This window comes from Eutrigla gurnardus (assembly GCF_963514095.1).
Source record: "Eutrigla gurnardus genome assembly, chromosome: 19".
In the NCBI taxonomy this organism is placed as follows: Eukaryota; Metazoa; Chordata; class Actinopteri; order Perciformes; family Triglidae; genus Eutrigla; species Eutrigla gurnardus.
In genome coordinates this window covers 12,131,975-12,158,260 of record NC_139930.1, presented here as the reverse complement: position 1 = coordinate 12,158,260, position 26,286 = coordinate 12,131,975, and the positions used below count along the sequence as shown (strand labels likewise).

Sequence of the window (26,286 nt, the reverse complement as noted above, 5' to 3'; positions counted from 1 at the left end):
GAAGCAGTTTTCTCAGTTTGAAAGACTCAATGAAATCTATGATTGTCCCCCCCATCTAGACTACTTTGAAATGCCTTTCTCTGGCATCTGAAGCACTCAGGATCCATTAATGCATGATAAACTGAGACATACTGGAGTAACACGGATCTGCATCGGTGACCCGCAGCACCCATACTCCAGGAGGGGACAGACTGAGCCCGGGGAAGGGGTTCCTGTCTTTTCCCCATCCCCTCCCTGCCTGGTGGCTAAGTTTTGGACAGTGAGCAACTGAGTCCAGCTTGGAGAGTCCCGGCTGCGGCCTGGCACCCTGCCCTTATGGGGCAGCAGCCGGGGAAGTTTGTAGGGGACCAGAGGAGACCTAGTCTGCCGGCCTTCATCAAGGGTGGAAGGAGAGAGTCGTCACGCCATGGGACCCAGCCCTGTAACGTCTTTGCTGTGCACGGTGAGTACATATATTTATGTTGATACCCTCATTAGCATAGCATCCTCTCGAGCATCATATTCTCCAACAGGCTGAGGATCAAATACTAGGTCACCTTTCTGCCTTGTGCTTCCCCCAGTCTCTTTGCAACATTACCTTGAGTAAATTACATAATGAAAGCAAGTTCACTAGTTTGATCATCGTAAGTCTTGTTCACTGTTCTGAAAAAACAAGAATCCAAGATGCAGAAGACATTGGCATTACCTTGAATAAACGGGAGCCGATATCTAACTTTTAAACACCCTGTTAAAATACCAGACAGATTGTGGAGCTTTGAGATACAGCAGCCTTCCTTCAACAGCCAGATAAAATGTTACCTGAAATTGTTGGTGAATGAGTGAATGATTTCAGACACAGCCGTTGTAGCCACAGATGCACCTGAAACATGGCGCTGCCTGAATGAGCTACTCACGCCCATGGTTCACTCCTCAGGCAGACTCATTTGCCTTTGGGGAAGGCTAGCATGTAAAGCACTCCATCTGTTTTCTGGTTTTCTTACTAATACCATATCAAATGACAATTTTAAAGCAAACATGGCAGTGCACAGAAAGCAGTGCTTTGATCAATGGTTTTTCATATTTACTAGTTTTGTCTTGTGAAAGGGCCTTTGTGAGGGTTGACATCTTGATTTAGCACAGCACAACACAATACAACCGAGGTACAGGGCTGCTTGTTCTCTCCCATAAAATAACTTCATTAAGCTTTGATGTTTAATACTGGGGGTGGTTAGTACAACTACTTCAGGAGAATGCATCAGTTGAGAGATTGAGGTAAATTATTTTATTGTTTTCATATGATCACTTGCCGTTAAACTGGACGAATGGCATGCATCTAGCTAACTGATAAGTTTACCAAATGGGGCTGCAGGGCTGTGAATGCCTTAGCAGGACTACTTTCCACTCACTCTTGCATAACACAGAGGGGGGACAGAACAGGGAAGGTCAGAAAAACAGAATGAAAGCCTTTGCCGGTAAATTAATCGAATTTGGCAAAGGGTCAGTGACATGGGGCCGTACTTGTTTTCTCATATCTGCCCCGTTCCTCCTGTGATGAGCAGGTTGGAGAGGGGATGTGAGTCATAGTGCAAAGGAGGGCAATATCAACACACGATTTTACATCTATGTTTTTTCTCTCCCTGGTGAGCCCCAGCTAGTTAACACTAGGCTAGCCAGCTCCGTGCTGCTTCTCAGCAGGCAGGTTCAGACCTCTGCGTGCAGCTGCCTGTGAGAGAGACGGAGGCAGTGAAGGGCAAGCAAAGACCTGTCTCTGCTCCTGGCACCTCTTGTGTACTCTACACACTGGGGAGGTATGATCTCACTGGTTAGCGAGCAGAGATCATAAGGATTGAGCAGAATAGTGTGGGAGTTATAGTTCAAGAAATGTACTGTGTTTCTAGCATTTTTCGCCCTATGTGTGTCTCAGACAACTGAGTATCTCCTTAAATTGAGCATGGAGCTGGGTGAATCATCGACTAGATTGAAAGCTGCAGTAGGTTAACAGGCCTGTTAGGTCTAAGCATTGCAGAAGCGTGTGCTCGATAACTTCTTTCTAGACTAATTTTCTCCTGTATAATGTTCATCCATCAGTTTTACAGTTTTTTAGCCATCCATTATGTGTCCCTGCCACACCAGTACCATTTTGAAAGTGAAAAAGTAGGTCAACTGTAACAACTTCCAAACTTTAGAATATTTACAACAAAGCTTATGTCACTATTATTACCGTAAAATATGCGTCTTCCTCCCTTAATTTTAGTATGCAGGAAGTGGACTTACTGTGTTTAAAGTATTTCATGATGGAATTATACCTTTCATTTGTTTTCTGGCATTCCCTGAAAAGGGTTGACTGAGGAAATTAGGAAAGCATAGTGGGATTTGGAGTTTGGAGGGTTCAAAGGAAAGAGGATCACAACAATATTGTCACATTTGGAGGCAACTTGGTAATTGCTGTGGTGCCCACATTGGTTGTGGCCTGGTGGCTGCATTTATTTATGGGGATAATGTGTTTTTATTAGGGTATATTGCAATTAAGGAAAGTGGCAGCAAGTGCAGCTCCAAATCTTGTATTGGGTGTACCAGTATCGGATGCACAGTGGTGGCAAGGGCAGGAGAGACGAAGAGAGATAAAGGCTCTCTCGTGATGGTTTCTAGCTGAAATGCATTGGGGTTTTTTTGCCCACATTAAACAAAGAAAAGACCATTTATCTTTGATAACTTTGTTTCCTCTACTTTGCAATTATGACCTAGCGTTAATAAATGTTAAATGTTCTCATTCAGGCCATTTGTATAGAATATTCACCTAATGTGTAATTTCCCCATAGTGATCGTGACAGCACAGTATAATTACACTTTGGTGTGTATTCGGTTTAACTATGTATATTTCCTGTTATGTGTTCAGAAATAAGTTAAGGCCCGGAGGTGCATTCCCACAACAAAGAGGACATCCTCACTAGACTTATTTTTAAGCGAACAAATAGCCTAAACAGATGTGTGCAAATGCTGCACAGTACTACACCGTGTAACTTGGTGTGGTGCATTAGGTGTTAATGAATTAGGGTGAATTATGACTTCTTCCATTCCTGCAGCTCGACATACAAGGTGTGCATTCGTTGAGCTATACTGCCCCCAAGCCAATGCATTCCCAACATGTTTCAGTTATGTAACTATTAATGCAAACCATGGAATAAGGTTCTGAATGCAGAATACATTACATCACAGGTTTGCAAGATAGTGGTTTGTAGTCTCTTGATTCAGTCATTATGTTTGTGAGAATGTGCCCCTGTATGAAGCTTAACCTATTGGCTATAAATCCCCCTAAAATGACTGGACTACTGGAAAACAACCACAGCTGGAAGGTTTTACCGACAGCGGTATGGGCACGTGATTGGTTGCTGATTGCCCTCCTTGTCTCAGATGTTTACTACAGCCAACTTTATTTGTAGACAACAAAAAAGAACCGTGACAACTGTTCTTTTTTGGGATACAGTTTGGATTACAGAAAATGTAGGGACCTCTGGCATGATGCTTGTTGCTTGGATAGGTTTCAGTATGATTACAACAGGACTTTTCTTCTTACTCATAAGCTTCACCCTTCAAATTTTCCCTGTTTGAAGCCCGGAGGCCAGATTGGCAATGCATCAAGTATGTTCAAGGCACATTATAATGTGGGGACGAAGGAAGATGACACCCCGCTTGTTCATTGTCTTTATTTGCTCATTTCTATTCAGGGCCATCGGGTACAAGAGCGAGCAGTATGTATGAAGGCAGAAAACAGGAAAACACAACACGCCAGTTAACATTGTGTCCATTGGCAACTAAATAACAAACCATTCGACTTGAATGTCTGTGGAGCACATTAAAGGGATGTCTAGGTGGTCTAAGGGTTAAAGCCCCATTCTTGATGCATGAGATCTCTCCTCTCATTTTCTGTCATCTCTCAATTGTTTCGTCCATCTAATAAAACACTTGCATGTAAACTAGATAATGAGACTATGCAAGGTTGTATGTTCCAGCTGTATTTAAATATCTGTATGTGAAGCCAGCCCTGTAATCACAGACAGATGTCAAAGAAGATGTTAACGTCCAACTCCACCGTTTAATCATTTTGAAATGCAAGTAAGGATGGTTGATAGTTATCGGTCCGATACTGGCTCACACAGCTGGATCTCAGTCTCTTGGACACAGTGAGGCATACAGCTTATTAATTTAACACTGTATCAGATCGCTACTTGGCAAAGCTGAGGTATTGGTATCGGGACTGAAAAAGTCAGATCGGTCCATCCCTAGTGGTTAATGTTCTTTTTATGTGGTATTTTGGGCCAAGGTTAGGCAGTCTAACCCCTACTTTCAAGTAGCCTTTTAGTGACATCACTTGATTTCTGTGTGTTTCCGTGCATGTGTTTCCGCTGCAGCAGCTGCGTCCAGCGTTTATGCAGTAAGTGAATCCATTTCTCTTTTAGTCTGTCTGGCTCTTTCTTGGCTGGAACTTGAGGAATCTATGCAGTCTATACACCAAATCTCCTCCCATGATCCCTGTGGGTTCTGAAGACAGGAGTGTGTGTGTCTGTGTGTCAGTGTCTGTGTGTGTGTGTGTGTGCGCGACAGCAGGCGCCTCATAGTAATGCTCATTCAGGCCAGCTGTTAGGCCCCTAGTGGCTTGTCTCTCGCCGTAGCTGGCCATGTCTTCAGACTAATGGGCACACACATGCAGACAAATACACTCATACAGACAAAGACCCTGGGAAACTCTCAAGCGGATAGACTTCTCCTTGATCTCATCATTTGATTCAATTGATGGTGGTTTGATGGTCTTTTTTGATGGCGTTTTGACAAGTTTGTCTGCAAAATTTAGTGTGAATGTCTTATTGGGTGTGTGTGTGTGTATGTGTTTATGAGACACATTTGTCCCTTGCTGGATGACACCTTGCTGATTAGTAAGTGTTTTCCCCTGTCATCAAGTTTTGACCACCTGGAAAGGAGTCCACTTTATTACCACCCTAGCTGATGACTAGTCAAACCAGCTGTGTTTATAAATCAAGGTAGTCTACGCCTCACAAGTCCCCTCTTTTTAACTTGTAATCGGGGACCACAAGGACCTGAATTCAGTATAATGGTTGTGTGATAGGACAAAGAGAAAGAGAGGAAAATGCATGACAAATACATCTGAAATGGTACACACCTGAATGATAAAGTCAAGACACTTATCCACGATTTATTAACATATTAGGTTTTAAGAACATTTAGGAGGAGACTGAACAGATGAAAGACTCTCTGCTTCAAGTTGTCCAGTATTTTACATTGATAACAAAGTAGTGTTGTCCTTGCTGTAAATAGGTAATGTCCACAGCAGAAATATTTGAAATACAATAGTAGATAAAGCAAAGGTGTTACCAACCACAATGGCTGTCCCAGTAAACTATTGACAGTGTGATGGTCAGACAGCATGCACAATGCCAGGACCCTGAAATCCTCATATGAGATGAGTTGACGAGTTCAGCCATTGTTAATGTTATTATTTACACTTCTTCTTCTCAAAATGCCCTTCATGAAAAATGCCTGTTGTATAACTTAGTAACTTCTCTCGTCAGTGTGACCATATCAATAAATTCCTGACCTAAAGCCTCTTAATCCTCAGCCTCTTGAGACGGCACTTTGTTTTCTAGTGAATCACTCTTGCACCAGAGGTGTGTTGAGTAATATTGCCTATTTTACACTGAGAAAGAGAGAGAGAGTTGAACACAGGGCAAGCCACAGCAGTGGAGTGAAGAATGTGACCTCTTGTGCATTCCTCCCTCAAATAGCTGGTGCAACCCCCTTCCCTCCCTCCCTCCCTCCCTCCCTCCTCTCTTTCTTCTCTTTTTTCTCCTTTCCTCTTTTTGTCTTTCTCTCCTTTTTATCATTGTCTCTCTCTCTCTAACCCTAAAATGTAATTTTATGTGGATTTTACAGTTTTGTGTATTATTGATGCAATACATGGATGCGTTATTCTCAATAGTTACCATCTATCTGCCACTATTTGTCATTTAAGGCAAGGTCATGACACCTTTTAATGTATGTTAGGGATTGTTTGTATTCAGCTACCATTTGTTTTCTCATAAAATACATTATATGCTGTGTTACAAAAACAAATGTAGTTGATGTGCATGAAAATGTTGACTGTCCTTGGTTAGTCTCTGGTTTGATTCAATATTACATTTAAACTAGAACATTTAGAAACATTTCAAAAACCCATCTAACTGCTAAAATTGATGAATGATCATCTACTTCATGGGCGAAAAATCTTAAATGTACAAAAAGGAAGAACAACCAAAATCTTTTTTCCCATATACATAAGGCACACGGTGTTACACAGAACAATTGAAAGTGTAAGCATGTCGGGTTAGGTTAGGATAGGACAAACAGTCCTCTTGAGTCATTTGGATTCACTTCAGCGTCTGCATCAGTGTTGTTATGAAATCTGGGCTTGAGATAACCCAGATTCTGAAAAGAAAATAATCATCTACTGAAATATCTTTTGTGTTAGTTGAACATCGATTTATCGGTTGCTAATTTAGATACATAAATATAACATTTCATTTTTCTTTTCTTTGCTGGTTATCCCTCCATTGTACACATACAGTACAAGCAGCACTCGCGTGCATACAGAGAACCTCCAAGTTGGGTTTGGAATGCAGAACAGCAGCTCTTCGCCACCCGGGTCCACACACACACACACACACACACACACACACACACACACACACACACACACACACACACACACTCGCATATAGAAAAAAAAACACCCCTAGTTCCCCACTCCATGCCCGAGCAGGCAGACGCAGCTGTTGTTTTCTCTGCAGATAACCTGCTACCTAGGATGCCAGCTCTGTCTTTTTGTAAGGAATTCAGCCATTTATGGGCCCTCTTGGTCAGAGAGTCTCCCCATGCAGATTTCAGTATGAACGTTTGTGAGGGCATGATTTGACACAGTGGCATTTGCCTTCCTGAGAAAGCCCTTATGTTGATTTTGCTTAGTTGTCCCACAGTATTTTGACTTCTATATTTTGTAAAATATATGTATTTTTCAGTGTGTCTTCCATTGTGAAGGAATAAACTATCCCATCCAGTTAGGAATCACCTGGCTCATGACATAATGATTTTCCCCCCTCACCAGTCCAGTCCATACAGTACTGGTATGCTGTCCTGTCCTTTCGTGTTGTGTTAAGCTCCTCTTCATAGCGCTATAAGAGGCCTGCTATGCCTGCTGCATCTGGATCCACTTAGACACAAAGAAGAACCGAAGCAACTCTACTGCTGCAGACTGAGCGCTTCATAGACGAAGTCACTTTTCTATTTATCTGTTTCTGTTTTTACCCCCAATGGGCAGACTCGCAAAAAAAAAACCCATTTAAGGTTGATTGTCTGTAAAAAAACAGACTCTCTGCCCTGTTTACTGTTTCTGACTGCTCTTATTAAGGTGTTGACTTTTTGTCGTTGCATTGATAAATTAGACCCAAAGAAATAGAGGTTTTCTGCTTCGATGGCTGTGGAACTGCAAACCGCCCACTCATACATGCGCCCTTCTCTTTTCTGTTTTCTCCCCCTCCTGAAAGAGTTTGGCTCCCCTCGTCTGCACACTCATAAAACAATGGAATATAAAACGTTGTGCTTTCATTCCAGCACTCTGGGTCAAATTGATTAGTTTGGGTAAATTCTTAAAATTACTGAATTAGCACCCTCTCCACACACACACACACACAGGTTGCTATTGCCGAGTAGAGCTAGTTTGTCTGGGCTCTCTTTTGCCCTCTTAATTTCCACAGACCTTTTCAACACAGACGGTTAGCGGAGTATTTAACCCTGACAAGTGATGAATAGCTGCGTGCATTTGACTTGGCTTTCTGTTTGCTCAAAGTATGAAATTTTAACTCTGCGCTAGCATGCATACATTTCAATTCTCTGCAGGTTTGCATATTTTTGGTACTACATAGTTTCGTCTGGGCCTACAGCAGTCCGTCTTGTGGAGAAATGAGCAAAGGTTCTGCTTAGTCACCTGGTTTGTGTTGCCCTATTTGTGTCTGTCATCATGGTTAAAATGGTTCCTCCAGTCCCGTTCCAATAGGTCGGCTGGGTTTAACTCCCCCTGTCTCAACTCTGCGTGCTAGCAAGTCTGCCGGGTCCGTCTGTATTTCAGATTGTTGTACCGCTGAGCTGACAGTGGACCGTTAACGGGTCACCTCAAACGAGAGGGCTTTGGCTAGAGAGAGTGTTGTGTGTGAGCTGATGCACAAGAGCATGCGCATTAAGTGGATTTCCTCATAAAATGTGTTAAATGACCTCTAGGTTAGTTTCACTATTTCCATGTAAAATACAGTTGGAAAACAACAAGCCCGCTGAGAATCAGCATTAAAGAACGTGATTTGCCTTTTGCTCTCTGTGGGCATATGGTGATTTCTGTACATCAAACCTTTTTTTTTAGAAAATATTTGCATTTCCTTGTGAGTTTGCTTGTGTACTTCTGTATTCAGTTTCACTGTTGCCCACATTGGTAAGATATTACCACCTTAGGCTGATGCTCAGGGCCCTTAACCTTGAACCAGAGCAGCCACTGTTTTGTTCTTAAGTGTTCACTCTCCCTGCGGACAATAGTAAGTGGAGAATTATGTGGAACTCTAAACCCCTTAACCTCATGTGCTGGTCTGCACGCCTCAGACACTCTGGCTGCATTCTCTAGAGGGCCCTGAGTAAACAGCCACATGCGCACGCACACACACACACACACATGCGCACACACACACACACACCACATACATACCTTGTTCTTGAGGAGCTGATATTTAAGAACAGAGATTGCCATTACTGCTGCACTAGCAATGCAGTGGAATGATGAACCATGAGCAGTGCAGAATTACTATTAGGAGGCTACACAGCTTTTCATCTCTCCCACCCTCCCCCCACTGTAATTAAGCGTGCTCCATTTAAAAGTATAATAACTCTTGGTCCATAGCATGGATGGCCATGATTTATTCCAAGTGTTGGCTGGCTTACATTTCTAAAATTATTAGGACGTGTGTGTGTGTGTGTGTGTGTGTGTGTGTGTGTGTGTGTGTGTGTGTGTGTGTGTGTGTGTGTGTGTGTGTGTGTGTGTGTGTGTGTGTGTGTGTGTGTGTGTGTGTGTGTGTGTGTGTGTGTGTGTGTGTGTGTGTGTGTGTGTGTGTGTGTGTGTGTGTGTGTGTGTGTGTGTGTGTGTGTGTGTGTGTGTGTGTGTGTGTGTGTGTGTGTGTGTGTGTGTGTGTGTGTGTGTGTGTGTGCATGGATAGAACAGAAATCAAGCAGTCCTCAAATATGATTGTAACATTTTAAAGACTATATCTTCTTACCAAGTACTAGTCTATCATGCAAGTTAATGTTTTATGTTTGGCTGCCACATGTCACAATGTTCATAGCAGATGTCAGTCGCAGTTAATCGTGTATTGATATGAATTATTGAGCTGCATTCTTGCTCAGCGAATTCTGGTTCTGGCCCCGGTTCATAATTGATAGTTAGGATTTGGAATATGAGGATATGATGATGTGACATGTCAAATATGGAAATGTGACGTGTGTAATATGGAAAATATGGATTCATGTCAACATAATCTAAATGCTGTAACACCAGTGCAGTTCGACTCGTCATGCATTTGCTGCTTCAGAGTTTGTGAATACAACCTGTTCTTTGCTTGAAGATTTAAAGAACAGAATCAGGGAAGCAGGGAGGGGGGAGAGGGGGTACAGGAGAGGAAAAGGGCCAGAATCCATCCCATGGGTGGATATACGTCAGCTAACTGTTAACATACACGGCCCGGTTTATAAAACGCGAGCGAGCGATTCTCCTATGAGCTCACTTCCAAACAATGTGCTTCATGTTTCTCCATCTGCAACCTTTTTTCCTCTTTCCTCCTCCAGTTTTATAGCCCCTCTCCTCTTCCCTTCATCCTCTCATCTCCCCAACACTTTGTGACTGCGGTAAGTTAATGGGCCTTTCTCAGAGTTCGAGGAAGCCTGCATTTCTTCTTAATTGGTGTTTGGGGTGGTGCATGAGAGGAACACAAATGTTTGCCATACCAGCACTGCAGCGACGATGTAGGGCCTGGTGCCATGTGACTGGTTGTTCAGGGGTATTGAGGTCATTGCTAGCAAAGCGACTGTGACTGAGCCATGTTTGAGAATACCCATAGATGCTAATGAGAGCATCATTGCCCACACCAAACAAACAAGCATGCAATTACTTTAAGTATCAAGACTAAGTAGACGTGGACGTGTGGTGTTAGGCTGGCCCATGTCAAGTCTGTAATGTCACCTGTGGTTTCGAGTTGTTTGGATTCCTTCCAGTTTGAAATGAAAATCTTAATGTTGACTGCTAATATTGATCGGGAAATATTTTCTGAACTTTTCCCCAAATGTCAGAAGTCTCCCAGCCCATACTCAGACAGACATGACCTTATCTCTGGATTTGCTTTCCTCCATTCTTTTTTCTTCTTTCTTTTATCTATGCTCTTCACATTTCTTCTGTCTGATATGTTGCACATGAATCCGTTTTGTCTACAGAAACATCTGTTTATTGTTCTCTTCTCCTCTCCTTTTATTACTTGCCAAGTAGACCGGTCAACCTATTTTCCAACAATATTTGCAAACTAGACCCCTGTTGGCATTAAGTTTCTTTCAGTCATCTACAGACATCGACTCGGATCCCATTGCTTTCCACTAAAGCTGGAAATGAATCTGTTAAAGCCATTGTAACTTGTGTATCTTTATGTAAGGGGCATATTTTTAGTCAGCGCTTTTGCTCGTTGGAAATTCCCAGGACCAGGTCAGCCAGTTAACTGCTTTAGTACTCATGCTATGTGTTATGTCCTTTTAGCCCATATAACCCGAGTAGACAAGATAACATTACGCAAAATAATATCCTGCAATAAAAATATTTCTCCTGTTAAATTATTGAACAGTTTATCTTACATTTACAACAAAAAAACGAGTTTATCAAATGCCATATTTTTTTCATGGCTATTGTTTTGAATTGCATTAGGTTGCTTCACCCACTTTTGGCCTACTGTAATTTAGTTAGTGAATTCATAGATGTGTTATCTTGTAACAAAGAATGGGGAAGAAGCATTTAATGTAATTTAAATATAATTTTAGTAGGGGGGATGTATCCTATGGTTAGCTGGAGCAAAAGAGAAAAGGAAAGATTTTCAACAATTGGGAGATTCCAGAAGCCATTGACGTCAAAACATTACATTTTATTTTCTATTTCCAAGCACAGCTGTTTATCTTTCCAACCGTTTCAATAGATTCACTTCCAGTAATTAAACATCTGAGTGAGCTGTGTATTACCACACTTTGAGACAGCTGAGAAAATCTTTTGTTTTTATAAAGTCGTGTCGCAAGACAGTTTGGCTTCACTTGGATTATTTGTTCAGATACAGCCAGACCTCGGCTGCTGTCTGAAGTCACATGGTCAAACATGTTCCTCTAGAAACCAAAAAGAAGGATGTTCTCATTTTAATGTATTCAAACATGTTGCTTACTTCATTCCTATTTGAAATGAGTGGCGTGTGAAGCCCTATGTAGAATGCAGAAGGGTTGCTGTTTGAGAGCTTTAGCTTTGTCTTTAACAACCCGGTCCTGTTTCCAGAGCTGATTCCTCAACCCGTAAACATTTCAGAATAGAGAGAGGGATAAAGAAGAGAGAGCAACAGAAAGACAGTGAGAGGAGGAGGAGGGGGGGGCAAAATTTGGAGGAGGAGCCTGTTGTAATCCTCTCATGACTTCAACAGAAGGGAAGAACTATTTAAGGTCTAAACTGAAGCTAAAGTGTTGTCTTATATTGTGTCTCTTGTTAGCATGAATTTTGGGTGATGGTTTGCTGTTTGTATTCTTCTTGGTGAGTGCTTGTGTGTGTGGTAGCGGTCTCTCCCTCTCATTGTGTGCTTGCTGCTGGAGGTGGGAGGGCTCAGCTGATGTCATTGAGTGCAGCAGGCTGAGCCTGAAAGAGGCCCTTTGTTGGCAGCTGTAGCACGAGTAGTCCCTGTGCCTCAGATCCAGACTCACAGGGGACAGGAGAGAGGAATGGCACCGTTCAGACTGCCCTACTGCCCACTCAACTGACACATCTACAGGTCTAGCAAGCTTTTGGACTAAATCTGCGCTTTTGGATCGTTGTTGTGTCTTACAGAAGTGGAGCTAACTAAAACCCCGAAAACAAAAAGGGGGGAAAAAACATGGAGACGCTCAGAAGAGAAAGTTGATAGACTTTGCCGGACAGCGGACTCTGCTTTTTCGGTTTCGGAAAGGAGTGAGGGGGAAAACGAGGATTTACAGCAGCTGAAAGGACCGAGCGAAAGAAAACCAGTACATTTCAACGTTTATTTTAGGCTCGGTGCCGTTTCTCCTTTTGTCGGTTTTTGTCTTGTGTTTGAACTTTCTCCTGCTGGACACATGTAGAGGGGAAACGTTCGAGGGACGTCTGATTTGAACAAGCAACAACATTTTCAAGCGGGAAGGGAAAGAAAGCAAATGAAAATGTTGGAGATATGCCTGAAATTGGTGGGGTGTAAATCTAAGAAAGGCCTCTCGTCCTCCTCCAGCTGTTACTTGGAAGGTAAGAATACATTGTGATAGCTGCAGTGTCGTCTTTAGCTTGGCCTGTGACTTTTTGAGTTTACTTTGGAGAAATATACAACCACAATTCAAGTAGAGATGTTGTACACAACAGAGAGCGGTATGGGAGACACGGGGAGAAGCATAAAAGATGAAGGATCACCGTGTAACGGCTCAACAATGATTTCTGCACTGTGGAAACAGAAGAATGGGGAGGGGAAAGCAGAGAGTGAGCACAGGGGAGGGTGAGGGAAGCCAGACACACTGGCTAGCTGAAGAGGAAAGAAGTGGAAAAAGAGACGGAGAAGAGAATACAAGGAAATCTGACTCCTGGTCGTGTCCCACTTAACTTTTGTTTATGAGGAGAGGGGATCTAATCTCAGTCTTCACTCTCCTTTTCATTTCATTTTCTGTTCCAGTACTTGGATCTTGTTCACTGCTTCTGTAATGGATTTGAAGGAAAATGTAGATCCAGATATTTTACACCCTCTTTGTAGTATGCAGACTAGTGATTACCTCTTTTCCATTACTTCTAATTACACAGTTCTGGTCACAGTTAAAGTGGGTAATTGATTTGCCCGTGGTGTATGAAGGGGACACAAGGGGAGTTTGAAGAAATCCAGGGCACAACGAGTCTGTACATGATCAACATAGTAATTGATTGGCAATGGAAGACTCTGTGAAGTCTTCTGCGGGTTTAAGATTGCGCAACCAAATGGTTTAATAGAGTTAATAGTCCTGGTACGCTCCCCACTGAAGTGGATGACAGTGATAAAGAGTCTCTAATTTACAGACCATATGGTACAAGGCACAGCAAATCCCATGTTCCACCCCAAATTAAACGCTGTGACCTGAACTACTTCATTAGGGCTCATTTGTATTTTTCTCTCCAAGAAGTAAGCAATTACTAGAATGAGTTGTCTGAGCATAATAGCAGGGAACTCCAATTGAAATGTCATGTGACATCCTGTAGTTATTCTAAATTATGAAAATGGTGGTTCTACCATGTTTTAGTTGTGATCACCTGGTTTTCCCTGCTCTACTTCTTTGGTCTTAGCATCCTTTCATTAATGTCATATCTCCAACAATGGACAGAACCATATCAAATGTATGTTCTGAATCCATTCCCCTTGTTCTCCACCACCTCCCACACAGGTGATGCAAGATAAATATCCAAAATAGAGACTTTTTCCTCCCTCATCCTTCATCAACAAGTCTATGTGGTCCTCAGTTGGCCCTAGTCCCCGACCCACATATTTCTGGTTCCTATTGCGTGAGGTAGTTGGTTGCCTCTTTATCCAAGGTGTAAATTGACTCACTTAAGATGACTGGAATCAAAACTCGCAGTCTGGTTTTCCAAGACATTTCTGTGATGCATCAGTGTAGTTTGGGTGCAGTCCTACTGCTCATAGCAGTGCGGTCATAGTTATGAATTCTTCACAAGTTCCACACATATTTAATCCTTTTGAGTGTCATCTGAGTTACGTAGCCAGGAAATGCTGCAATTCCTCCCACTGCATCTCTGGAGAACTGCAATCTGATAATCGCCATTTTTTCCCTTCAGTTTCCAGTTTCTTTCACACTCATGTCCTGAGTTCCCTTTTTCATATGTCTTCTATTTTCTTCTCTCTTTTGAGCGTGTCTTGTTATGGTCCATGTGTCAGTGTGCTGTCGCCCTTTCACAAAGAGATGTGGTATTTGTGGCCCGTAAAGTGGACATGTGTGGCATGGGCTGCTCAAATGCGCTGCCCACACACTTTATGACCGGGCGAACCTCTGGACATATGGTATGTCTTTCTGGCTCCCGGGTCTGCTTCTTGCCTCATGGAGCTCTTTTTCTGTCTTCGCTTGATCTCTGGCCTCGTCTGAAGCCCGAAATTGACAAAACACAGCCACGTTTTTCACTTCTGTCTGTAATTTTGCCTACAATATTCATTCAGTATTCACTCTTGTATGTGTACTCTTGTATCTCCTATCAATTTTTGTTTTGTTAAGACAGAATCTTAACAGGACCATGCTATTTTTTCAGATGCTATTGAGTGAACTGATGTTGGTTAGTCACTGACATCACTCATCACTGCATGGTAATGAAAAAACACCAGTTTTTCAAATGCCAAACAGACACTTTTTCATTACTGGATTAATGATCGTGTTATATGACTCACTTCTCAGGCTACTACTTAATGATAAGTGGCCAAAAAAATACTGTAGGAAAGTCATTGCTTTCCAGAAGCCTCTGGTTTTTCTGATTCTGAACAGTTTGATGTACAGTCTGTCTTTATTTTTGCATGTGGCACATTTGTACCTGCATCTCTGCCAGCTTAGGGAAGCAACCGATGGTTTTTGAGGCAGCATGATCCAGATGAACTTGAATCTTGTGTGTTCTCACAGGCAAAATGGCAAGTTTGTGACATAATGGTGGCCCCATTTGGCCTCGATTTGTCTCCGTGTGCTCGGGCTGGCGGGCCTAAATGGCAGAAGAGGCTGAGGTCTTTCATCGGCCTCCAAACACATTGATGTTTGCAACTTGTCAACAATATCATGTGACTGGCTATCGGCCAGCTCTCAGTTGTGTTTACTTCCCTGTGGCTTAATACTAGTTAGTCTTGCATGCTACAAATTATTTGTTTATTTCCTGCTTTGAGGAACTCACAAGTCCTATCTGCTCCAAGCGGGACTCCAAAGCTCCTTCAGCTCGGTTGGACACACTCACACAAACACACTCGGGGGGAATGCACCACATTGTTGCTCTTCATTTGAATTCCTCATGCTGAGCTGTATTCTTAAACATTTACAGGCCACCTAAATACCGTGCAATCTTTTTTGATGGCTTTGTTGATCTCCTGTCTATCATCTGCATTGACCTTGACTTGTATATTGACAACCTCCAGGACAGTGCTGACAGAACTGTATTCTGGGTAATGGACTCACACAGCATGGCACACACAGAGCTCACAATAAAGGGCATGATCATTGTAACGCTCAACTCTTCCCGTCAGTCACATAATTGATTTTAAAATACTACTGTTGGTATATAAAGCATTGAATGGTTGAGGGCCAAAATACATTTATGATCGGCTGCTCTGTTAGTAACCTTCAGACCTCTCAAATTGTGTAGGACAGGTCTGCTTTCTGTCCCCAGCGTCAGAACTAAACCTAGACGAGCAGCAATCTGTGTTTTATGCACCACATATCTGAAATAAACTCCCCAAAAACTGGAGATCTGCTTCTAATTTCAGTTTTAAACCTTTGCTGTTTGCCAATACATTTTATTAAGTTAAACTTGGGACTATTTATTCATATCTTGCACAGCACTGTGGCTGCAATGTAATTTAATTTAACCTGAATTGCCTTTTTGTTGAAAGCTATAAAAATAGACTCCTGAGTATATCTGTAGTCGCTTGCAGCTCCGTTTTGACAGTCCAGAGAATCCAGAGCTGGTACTTACTAAATTCCCAGTCAGGTCTCTGCTGTGTTTCCACCAAATCCAGCTGTGCCCTGATCCATTCATGCTCACTTTATTAAAATCATCTCTCACTGGAGTCTCTGTCATCAGAGACTTTCTAGACATATTAATTATGTACAATATAGATTCAGGAACACAACACACACGGCTCAAGTCAATGATTTTAACTGCCAATATTCGTGACAATCAAATATGTTTCCAGTTCCTTTTACATAATTTATCCTTGAGGGAAAACCATAGATTTGAGGTGGTATTTTCTCCCATTACTATGTCCCCTCAAACCATTGTACGTGTTGGGGAATTGTCCACTTCTTCTGTCTAATCTGTGTTTGAGTAAAATACATTTTTATTTGGATATTTATAGAAGGATGTGTGAAAATGACGAATACAACGGCAAATGTGTTTTTATTTCATTTCATTTCAAGGTAAATGAAGAAGGTAGCTTTTGGATTGTGTTTAGGATTCTGTGGTTGAGATTCCGTGTCACTTTTTTTGAGGGTTTGGGTCTTTCCCTAATGGTACTGTGTATGTGCTACTGCTATTCTGTTAAAAATCGATCCATAACATATCCTCTTCCTGATATCTTCCTCAGTGTGAAATTTTCACTGGAAGGTGCAAACTAAGTGCAGCTGTAGCCTGTTGTCTCTGTTGGAAGGAAGTGGGTGTTTGTGAGCTGGGGGGATGAAATATAAGAAGCCTCTCAAACATGTGTGACAACAGCTGAGCAAGCCACACAATAAAGCTCACGTTAGGGCCAAACCGTGGTTAAAAGTGATTTTCTCACTCTTCTCTCTTTTTTTTCCCTTCTCTTCATTCTTTCCATTTTTTACTTTTTGTGATTTAGCCATCAGCTGCACTGCTCTTAAGTTGCTATAATTCAAGATATGTCTGTAATTTACATAACTATGAGTTAAGATACTTTGAACCAGGGCTCATTACCTGTGAGTGCAAGCACATCCAGTTACGGTGAAGGATCATGCTGAGGCACGTTCTCACGGTCTGATGTGTACTAATTGTCTCTAGGTATTCAAGAAAATGAAAACTAAGCAGGGATAATCCAGGAAATGAAAAGTTACAAAGACAGCGGGGACCCATTGGGTCACTTGATCAGGTTTATTCCTGTAATCCCGTGTTGGGATCCCAGCTGATGACCTGCTTGTTGGAGCAAGGCCAACTTGAAGGGGATATAGAAGAATTTAAATGACACATGCAGTGGCAACAGTTGCCGTTGTTGTTGAATCATCCTACATGTGTCCCATATATGGGGATACTTCCTCACAATGTCTCTGCATACTAAACACACACACAGTCTCCCCTCAGCATTGCATCGTTTGATGTTTTCGCCTCACATGTGTGCTTTCTTTTCTCTTTCAGAAGCTCTCCAAAGACCAGACTTTGAGAGTCAGGGTCTGACAGAAGCGGCCCGCTGGAACTCCAAAGAGAACCTGTTGGCTGGACCCAGCGAGAATGACCCCAACCTGTTTGTCGCACTCTACGACTTTGTAGCCAGTGGTGACAACACACTCAGCATTACTAAAGGTACGTTTATATAGAGTAGTTTGTGTGGCTTACAAAGTGACGGGAGAAAGTCTCAATAAGGTTATGAATCTTGCTGAGGATCTGCTTATTTACTTCCTGTCTCCTTCCCTCTCTGTCTTCAATCCCCGCCTGACTCTCACTTCCTGACGATGGTCTCGCGTGTGTGTTTTTTTCCCCCTCTTCTGAAACCGACAATAAAACAATACCACAGATGGATCACACAAACAAACAGAGGAAGGAAGGAGAGAACATATGTGGAATAAACAAGAAAATCCTGTACAACGACCCTTTCAAGTTCACTCTAATATGAGACATTGGTTCAGGTTAATTCTACTTTGGGTGTATATTTGCCAAATAAGTAACTCATTTTAAGTTTGGTCAACAAAATGTTTCCCTTTTTGTAAATGTGTAATAAAGCACCTTACTTTAGTCTCCCAATGATTGGTGGAAAAAGAAAATCGCCTGCCAGAGTTTCTGGTCTGAGGAAACATGATAAAATTCCTGCATGTCTAACTAAAACATACTGAGCTCATTTCCAGTGCAGTGTCCATGCTAGTGTTGCCTGATCTTTATAATAATAATAAAACCGTGATCTCACATTGACTAGGAGAGAAGCTGCGTGTGCTGGGTTACAACCACAACGGCGAGTGGTGCGAGGCACAGACCAAGAATGGCCAGGGTTGGGTGCCGTCCAACTACATCACCCCGGTCAACAGCCTGGAGAAGCACAGCTGGTACCATGGACCCGTGTCGCGCAACGCTGCAGAGTACCTGCTCAGCTCGGGCATCAACGGGAGCTTCCTGGTCCGGGAGAGTGAGAGCAGCCCCGGCCAGAGGTCCATTTCCCTGCGGTACGAGGGGAGAGTCTACCATTACAGGATTAACACTGCGTCTGACGGCAAGGTAGGCATCAGGGCACACACACACACACACACACACACACACACACTAAGGTTGACACTCTATATACATAAACATATGCATCGTAATAAGATCATATGTACAATTGTGCATATTACTTGACACAACAACAACATGGGTTCAACATTTCCCAAGTAGTAGTCCTACTTTCACATAAGTTGGTGTCTAAATAAATGTAATGTCAGTCAGTGTTGCACTTCAAGACACTGTTATTGTATCACACAAAATCTCTCTCGCAAGTGACTTTGATATCTGCAAGAACAGATATCAGCATTGTTCTGTTCTCTCTCTAAAAGCTGGTCAGGTTTCCATCACTCAGAAAAACACATCTAGAGATGATGATTGTATTACTTTAATGACCCTAAAATGCTTAATATATACCCTGCTTAATATTTTACTTGAAATCATGAATGTGAAGAAATATAGTTGAGCAGAGAAGGCATGGTATCTGGACTTCCGGTTATAATAAAAGCTGTTAAATAAGGTGCAGGTTACCCCATCCCGATGGTCAGGGTAGAAAAGTCAACGCCATATTTGTATGCGCGGCTGAATTTCTTCTGTGGGATTCCCCCAACTTACTATGTCAATGGAGAAGCTGCTTCCATTTTGGCCGTGTCACCCTCCTGCCTGTGATGCAGCGAGGTGAGCTAGCTTGAGGAACGCCAGCTATGACAAGAATGCCTCTAACCACCACCGTGCTGCTCATAATGGCCAGCAGATACGAGGCCAACCAGACACTGACGCCCATGCTAAGACACGCATTAGCACCGACAGATGCAGCCAAGTATGCACACACACAACAGATTTAAGCACACACACTAACACACACACACACTCTGACATGCGGTTCCCCATCACATATTGTTTTCCATCCTCCCACTGAGCTACAACTCAAGAGTCTGGTATGATAGGCTTCTCCAATAATTTCAGATTATCTCAACACTCCTCTGAGCTGCAGCTTTGTTTCACACTGACTTTGTGATTTATACTGCTCTGATGATCTAAGGTTTTAATTTTAGTCAAACTAATTTTCCCCATAATTTAGTAAATGGTTCAAGGTTTAAGCCAGGAGAGGATGACCAACTGACCGTTAAATCCTCTTTAGATTTCAAAGGTCTTTTTTTCCATAGCCCTTCAGCTCGCTCAAAGAGCCTGTTCACAAGTAAAGATATGCACAGTGCAGATTGGAGAGCAAATCATTTTGAGGGTTATGTAAGACTTGGACAATGGAAAAGACTGTGTCCACTGAGCCCTGACCAATATCCTTCCCTCCACCAGCTTCCTGACTAAATGCCCTGCGAGTTTCGAACGGGCTAAGACCGTTCTTTATGAGGAAAATGTTTCAGTGTCTCTTTGTCAAGCTTTAGACATGTATTATTTCATGTCATATTACTGGCACTTTGCCAGTTACCTCTGGTGTTATACATCTCCCTAATATCGCTTACTGTCTCCAGACATGATGTGTGATCACTTCCATGTTAATGCATCATGTAATGAGAACATTTGGGAATATTTAATCATTAGAATGTTTCACTGAATAATTAAAAATGTCTCTCAACTGAAAAATAATTTGTCTTGTATTAATCCAAAGCTGTGGTTATAGAAATTTGTGCTAGAAATTCTGCCGATATCCTAAACTGAACTGACCTCTCGTGTACATCTACTGAAATGTAGAATCTCTTTCTCCTCCAGCTGTACGTCTCATCGGAAAGCCGTTTCAACACACTGGCGGAGCTGGTGCACCACCACTCCACGGTGGCCGACGGCCTCATCACCACGCTGCACTACCCGGCGCCGAAACGCAACAAGCCCACCATCTACGGAGTCTCTCCCAACTACGACAAGTGGGAGATGGAGCGCACTGACATTACCATGAAGCACAAGCTGGGAGGGGGACAGTACGGGGAGGTGTACGAGGGTGTTTGGAAGAAGTACAACCTCACCGTGGCTGTCAAGACACTAAAGGTAAGAAGACGGGTTGACAACAGTTATCTGTGGGAGATAAGAGTGGGTTTATTAGCTCATATGTTATGCATTATAAGGAAAGGGCTTTTATCCATTTATGACATTTTGACACCGCAAATTGTCACATATCAACACTTTGTGTTAATGTGTCAAATGTAATTTGACTGAATAATGCTGCCATCTGGTGTTGTATGGATGCAACTGCAACCAGCCGGGGGTTATGCTCACTTTTTTGCCAATAACTCCGTCCAGGAGGATACGATGGAGGTGGAGGAGTTTCTCAAGGAGGCTGCTGTCATGAAAGAGATCAAACACCCCAACCTGGTACAACTGTTGGGTATGTCAACTTTTTTAAATAAGTATAACCTGTGTCTGTGTTTCTTTTTACTAATGAATGTAACTTGGATATTGATGCACTTTGCTTTGCAAACTTGTGTTCTTGGCAGGTGTGTGCACACGGGAGCCACCGTTCTACATCATCACGGAGTTCATGACCCATGGTAACCTCCTAGACTACCTGAGAGAGTGCAACAGGGAGGAGGTCAATGCAGTGGTGCTGCTCCACATGGCCACACAGATCTCCTCTGCCATGGAGTACCTGGAGAAAAAAAACTTCATACACAGGTGGGTGTAAAGGTCACATTCCTATTTTCACATCTGAATTTAATCGGAGAGAGTGGAATGTATTGATTTCAGTCGGGTGGTCTCAGTCAGAGCTGCACAAATATGAAAGAAAACATCTTCTTCGTCCTTTAATCTCATTTCCCCCCTTCTCATTCCTGAGTTCCTCTTCCATCTGTTCTTGTAGGAGGACAGACTTTCACAGACAAGTCCATGTTGTTACATAACTTGTTTGTTCTGGCATGTTTTAACAAGGTCCTTTTAAGAAGCAATGAGATGATTTATGCCTTTTGTATGTGCCAAACTGCATTTTAATTTTTAACCTGACAAGACTCAGCTTGTGACTCTGCTCCACACAAAACATCTGTAGAAACCCAACACTACGGTGGATGTTGTAACAAGACCTACTATTTTTTCCCCTCCTTACGTTCTCTTTGTTTTTGTGTCTTTTCTTTCTTGTGAATGTTTTCCTGTTAGCTCATGCCTCTTTTTGGAGTAGTTTAGAGTTCTGATATTAGAAAGTCAGGATTCCACCACCTCCTGTTCATCACTCGTTGTCCTCTTGATTGTCTCCTGCAGGGACTTGGCTGCCCGTAACTGTCTGGTCGGGGAGAACCACCTGGTAAAGGTTGCAGACTTCGGCCTGAGCCGGCTAATGACCGGCGACACATACACAGCTCATGCTGGTGCCAAGTTCCCCATCAAGTGGACCGCTCCAGAGAGTCTGGCCTACAACAAGTTCTCTATCAAGTCTGATGTCTGGGGTAAGTTAGATCTCATTGCTAAAAGCTCAAATGTAGTCCTGATATTCCTGCTTGAATAGCTCATTTCTTTCAGGTTCCTGAGGGGAAGCATAATATTTCAGGAGTTCACATTCAAGTCAGTTAGCTCTTGACGTGTTTGTGTTGTTGGTTCTGTATAAATAGCACTACTAGCTGTCTTGTGTCTACATCTCCAGCATTTGGTGTACTGCTGTGGGAGATCGCCACCTACGGCATGTCTCCCTACCCCGGGATCGACCTGTCCCAAGTGTACGAGCTGCTGGAGAAAGACTACCGCATGGACCGACCAGAGGGCTGCCCCGAGAAGGTCTACGAGCTCATGAGAGACTGTGAGTACGAAAACTCATCTATCTGGACACCATTCTATTGGAACAACTTTGTAATTCTTGTTTTTTTTTTCCTGTCAGGTTGGAGGTGGAACCCCTCAGAACGTCCATCTTTTGCCGAAACGCACCAAGCCTTTGAGACCATGTTCCAGGAGTCGAGCATCTCGGATGGTGGGTGTAATTTTCTAATATCTACAGACACCCTCTTGTAATGGTTGCCATAGTTATTGGGATGTGATATTTAAACCTTGACTGTGTCTTTACTGTTAGAGGTGGAAAAGGAGCTCGGCAAGAAAGGGAAGAAGGCGACATTAGGCCCCACCCAGAAGGCTCCAGAGCTGCCCACCAAAACCAGAACCCTCCGCAAAAACATGGACAACCGGGATGGAGATAGTCCAGGTGAGATGCAATCACACTAACTGCTTCCTGCCCTTGTTGCTTCAACTTGTTGTAAATGCATTTTATAATTATAGTTTGATAATTAGTGAAAGTATTGTATTCTTCTTCATCACTGATTATTTTCCTGCTTCATTTGGGCTCTTCGTCAGACCCACTGGAGCCAGAGGTCGCTGTGTCATCGCCTATGCTCCCCCGGAAAGAGCGCCCCCTCCTGGACAGTAACCTGAATGAGGATGACCGCTTGATACCCAAAGACAAGGACAAGATACGTGGCAGTGGCTTTCTGAGTCTCATAAAGAAAAAGAAGAAGAATGCACCCGCTCCACCAAAACGCAGTTCCTCTTTCAGAGAGATGGACATCCACCCTGACAGGAGGGGCGGGACTTCAGAGGTTCGAGACACTAACAGCTTCAACAACGGCGCCTCTTTGGCCATTAATGACATCACACATGGCCTTGACGCCGCAAAGTTCCTGAGTAACAATAATGGGGCAGGAGGCCTCCCCAACGGGGCTCCTACCTACCCAGGACCTTTGTTTCTCAGGAAGAAGGGAGCTCCTGCAGTGCCTGGCCCTGGAGGGAAAGCAGCTACAACGCCACCCAGTGAGGAGGAATCCATGTCTAACTCAAAGCGTTTTCTTTGGTCCTCTAGCATGCCCACTGGCTCAGATGGCACTGAATGGAAGTCTGTCACACTGCCGCGAGACCTCGGCCAGTGCCACTTTGACTCAAGCACCTTCAGGGGCAAGCCCGCTCTGCCACGCAAGAGAACCAGTGAGCAAAAAGGGGAGAACACCCCGCGAATGGGCACCCTGACTCCCCCGCCACGTCTGAACACCTTATCAGATGTTTCCTCTGCCTTCTTAGGCAAAGACACTGATACCAGCCCTGGTTCCAGTCCCCAGGCATTAACACCTAAAGTGGTCAGGAGACCAGGGGCGGGACTGGAGAACTCCAAGACCAGCGCTCTCCACGCTGAGCTTCTCAAACCCAATGTGTTCCCTGCTTTAGGGGCCGCTGGAGAAGAGTGCAGGGCCCGAAGACACAAGCACAGCGTGGACTCTTCATCTGTCAGGGATAGAGGAAAGTTACAGAAACCCAAGCCTGCCCCGCCTCCACCACCCACCAATGCCAAAACGGGCAAGACCTCCCGCAGCCCCACTCAAGAACCCCCCTCCCCTTCATCCACCACCTCAGATATCAAAGCTAAGGGCCTCCCCTCTCTCTCAGAGCCCCACCTTACAACCACTGCTAGTGACCAAGCCCGCGCATCCTTCAGTGAGGGCTCCAAGAAGCTGTCCCTGGGCACCACCTCCAAACCTCAACCGTTAAAGACCTCCGCCTCCTCCTCTTCAGTGAGCACCTCTCTCTCCAGCCAGAGCCTCGGAGGCTTCTCTTCCTCCCTCACCTCCCCCGGCGATCTGAGCTCACCCACCGCTTTCATCCCCCTTGTGAACACCCGACGCTCCCTCCGCAAGACTGCACCCCGCCAGGCTGCCGAACGCACCCCGAACTCGGCCGTGACACGTGAGATGGTGCTGGAAGGCACCGAGCTGCTCCGCGCAGCCATTTGCCGCAACTCGGAGCAAACAGGTAGCCACAGCGCTGTGCTGGAGGCCGGCAAGAACCTGTCCAAGTACTGCGTGAGCTACGTCGACTCCATACAGCAGATGAGGAACAAGTTTGCCTTCCGCGAGGCCATCAACAAGCTTGAGAACAGCCTGCGTGAGCTGCAGATCTGCCCGACTGCCACAGGGGGTGCCAATGCACAGCAGGACTTCAGCAAGCTGCTGTCCTCTGTCAAAGAGATCAGTGACATTGTTCAGAGGTAGCGCCATGAAATCTTAAGCTACCAAGATATTAAACTGATATGAATTGTGTCTTTCACGGCCCTTTTTTTTCTGAGCACACGCATGAACTGCAGCCCATGCCGAGCTCATGTCAAGAGATCTGAGGGTAAGGCCTGCCGGAGAGCAGCAGTAGCAGAGTGTAGGTTTCACAGTACTCTCTGAAACACTTAAGCCTGTGGTTATTGTGGATGGAATCTCTCTGTAGACGTCGTAAGACAGAGTTTGCAATATTGAAAAGCCTTAACCATGAACGAGCGGTGTCTTTTGGCCTTCATGAGAGGCGAGGGGCCAATTGTTTAACATGACTTTTCACCAATCATTTCTGAAAGGATCATGTCTTATGTATTCTAATTGTGTTTTCCCCTTTATCGATGACACCAGTAGAAAAGAGGCCTGTGATATTTGTTTTCATCACTGTTGGATTGTTTGATATTTCATTGATGCCGATGACAATGAGCAAAAAAAACACTTAACCTCATCTTGTGCCTAGGATGCCTTCTAACACTTAAAGGACCGATCTCATCGTTTCCATTGTCACCTGTATGAAATAGGGATCACAGTGTTATCACCTGATGCCTCTGCCAACATCTTGCATTGCTTTGTACCATTTCATCAGTGATTGGTTGTATGCCGAGTGATGAAAACGTGCCAGCGATTGTTATGTATGAATGCTTTTTTTTTTTTTTGCAGTATTTGCAACCATGTGCCATAAAATAATAATGGGAGCAAGCAAACGAGGCAGAATGAGCTTCTGGACTTCACCTTTTTTTTGCTTCACTGCACACTTTGGTAACAAATAGTGCCTTAAACACTATTGGCTGTTTAAGACTTACCACTGTGGTTAAGAATAGCTGTGTTGATTTGTTTATTGGATTTAAATGTGTGATTGCCATACCAAAAACCTTTTTGTCTCCAGTCTGTACTGGAGAGGGACCAGGGTGCACGATCTACTACTTAGTGGATCCGACTGTTTTATGTTGTCCTTAGACTGGACCTTTTTTTTTCTTATTTTTTATAAAAACTGATTCAACTTTCTCTACATGCCAGTCACAAAAGCCATCAGTAGCAGCTCGGCCTTGCAGCAGCAGCGTGCTGTTTGATCAGTAAAGAGGGATCACAGACCGAAACAGTGTTTCTTTTGACCACTGAAGGGACTCTGAGAGAATTAGTTTTGATGGAGGCTTTATGTCACGTGGTCTAAATGCTGTTTCAGAGGCCTTTCCACCCCAGCAGAAAAAATAAAAAAAATATATATACATATATATCCTGGGGGAAACACTGGACTGAAATGTTTATGGATCTGTAACTTGCTGTCTTACAAAATAATGTGAGAAGCTGACCATTAAAGACTAAAAGAACCCATGAAATTCCACTGTAACATCATACGTTCCTTTATGCTCATCAGTAACTCTTGGACGTTTTCAGTTTTATATGTTGTAGTTGCCTCAACCCATGTGCCCTATCTGACTGCGATGCCTGAGGACACAGGTCAACTGCAAGCTGCCTTGACTTCACCATGGTACTGGCAGTGTTGGCTCTTTATATATATTTTTTCTTATTCTGCTCTTTTACCACCATACCACTACTCTTCTTTAATGTCTAAGCCTCCTCACCAATTTTGTAGACAAACTATCCTTTCCTTTGTAAATACGTTTTCTTTTTCCTGTTCGTTTCTCTCTAGCCTTGGTGCAATTTTTGTTGCAATAAAATACAAAGCAGTTGTGCTACTTGAAATACATCACCGAGTCTATTGCTTTTTCCACACGTCATCTTTTTGAGTAAAAAATAATTGCAGGATTTAATAATCCTCCCGAGCATTCC

The 26,286-nt window shown here is 43.5% G+C and overlaps 1 protein-coding gene across 4 annotated transcripts; it reads left to right on the top strand.

Moving 5' to 3' along the window:
* Nucleotides 1-60: 60 nt before the first annotated feature.
* abl1 (c-abl oncogene 1, non-receptor tyrosine kinase) lies at nucleotides 61-26,203 on the top strand. Of its 4 annotated transcripts, none has more exons than XM_084035595.1 (11): nucleotides 61-442; nucleotides 17,438-17,602; nucleotides 18,210-18,505; nucleotides 20,216-20,488; nucleotides 20,741-20,825; nucleotides 20,935-21,112; nucleotides 21,689-21,873; nucleotides 22,068-22,220; nucleotides 22,299-22,388; nucleotides 22,488-22,616; nucleotides 22,766-26,203. In XM_084035595.1, the coding sequence occupies exons 1-11, from the start codon at nucleotides 316-318 to the stop codon at nucleotides 24,445-24,447; spliced, it is 3,363 nt and encodes a 1,120-aa protein (XP_083891721.1). In that variant the 5' UTR covers nucleotides 61-315; the 3' UTR covers nucleotides 24,448-26,203. The 4 variants fall into 4 exon arrangements, with proteins under 4 accessions (XP_083891721.1, XP_083891720.1, XP_083891722.1 ...); XM_084035594.1 differs by having other exon boundaries at nucleotides 20,198-20,488; XM_084035596.1 differs by lacking the exon at nucleotides 61-442 and adding an exon at nucleotides 11,987-12,598 and having other exon boundaries at nucleotides 20,198-20,488.
* The last annotated feature ends 83 nt before the right edge of the window (nucleotides 26,204-26,286 follow it).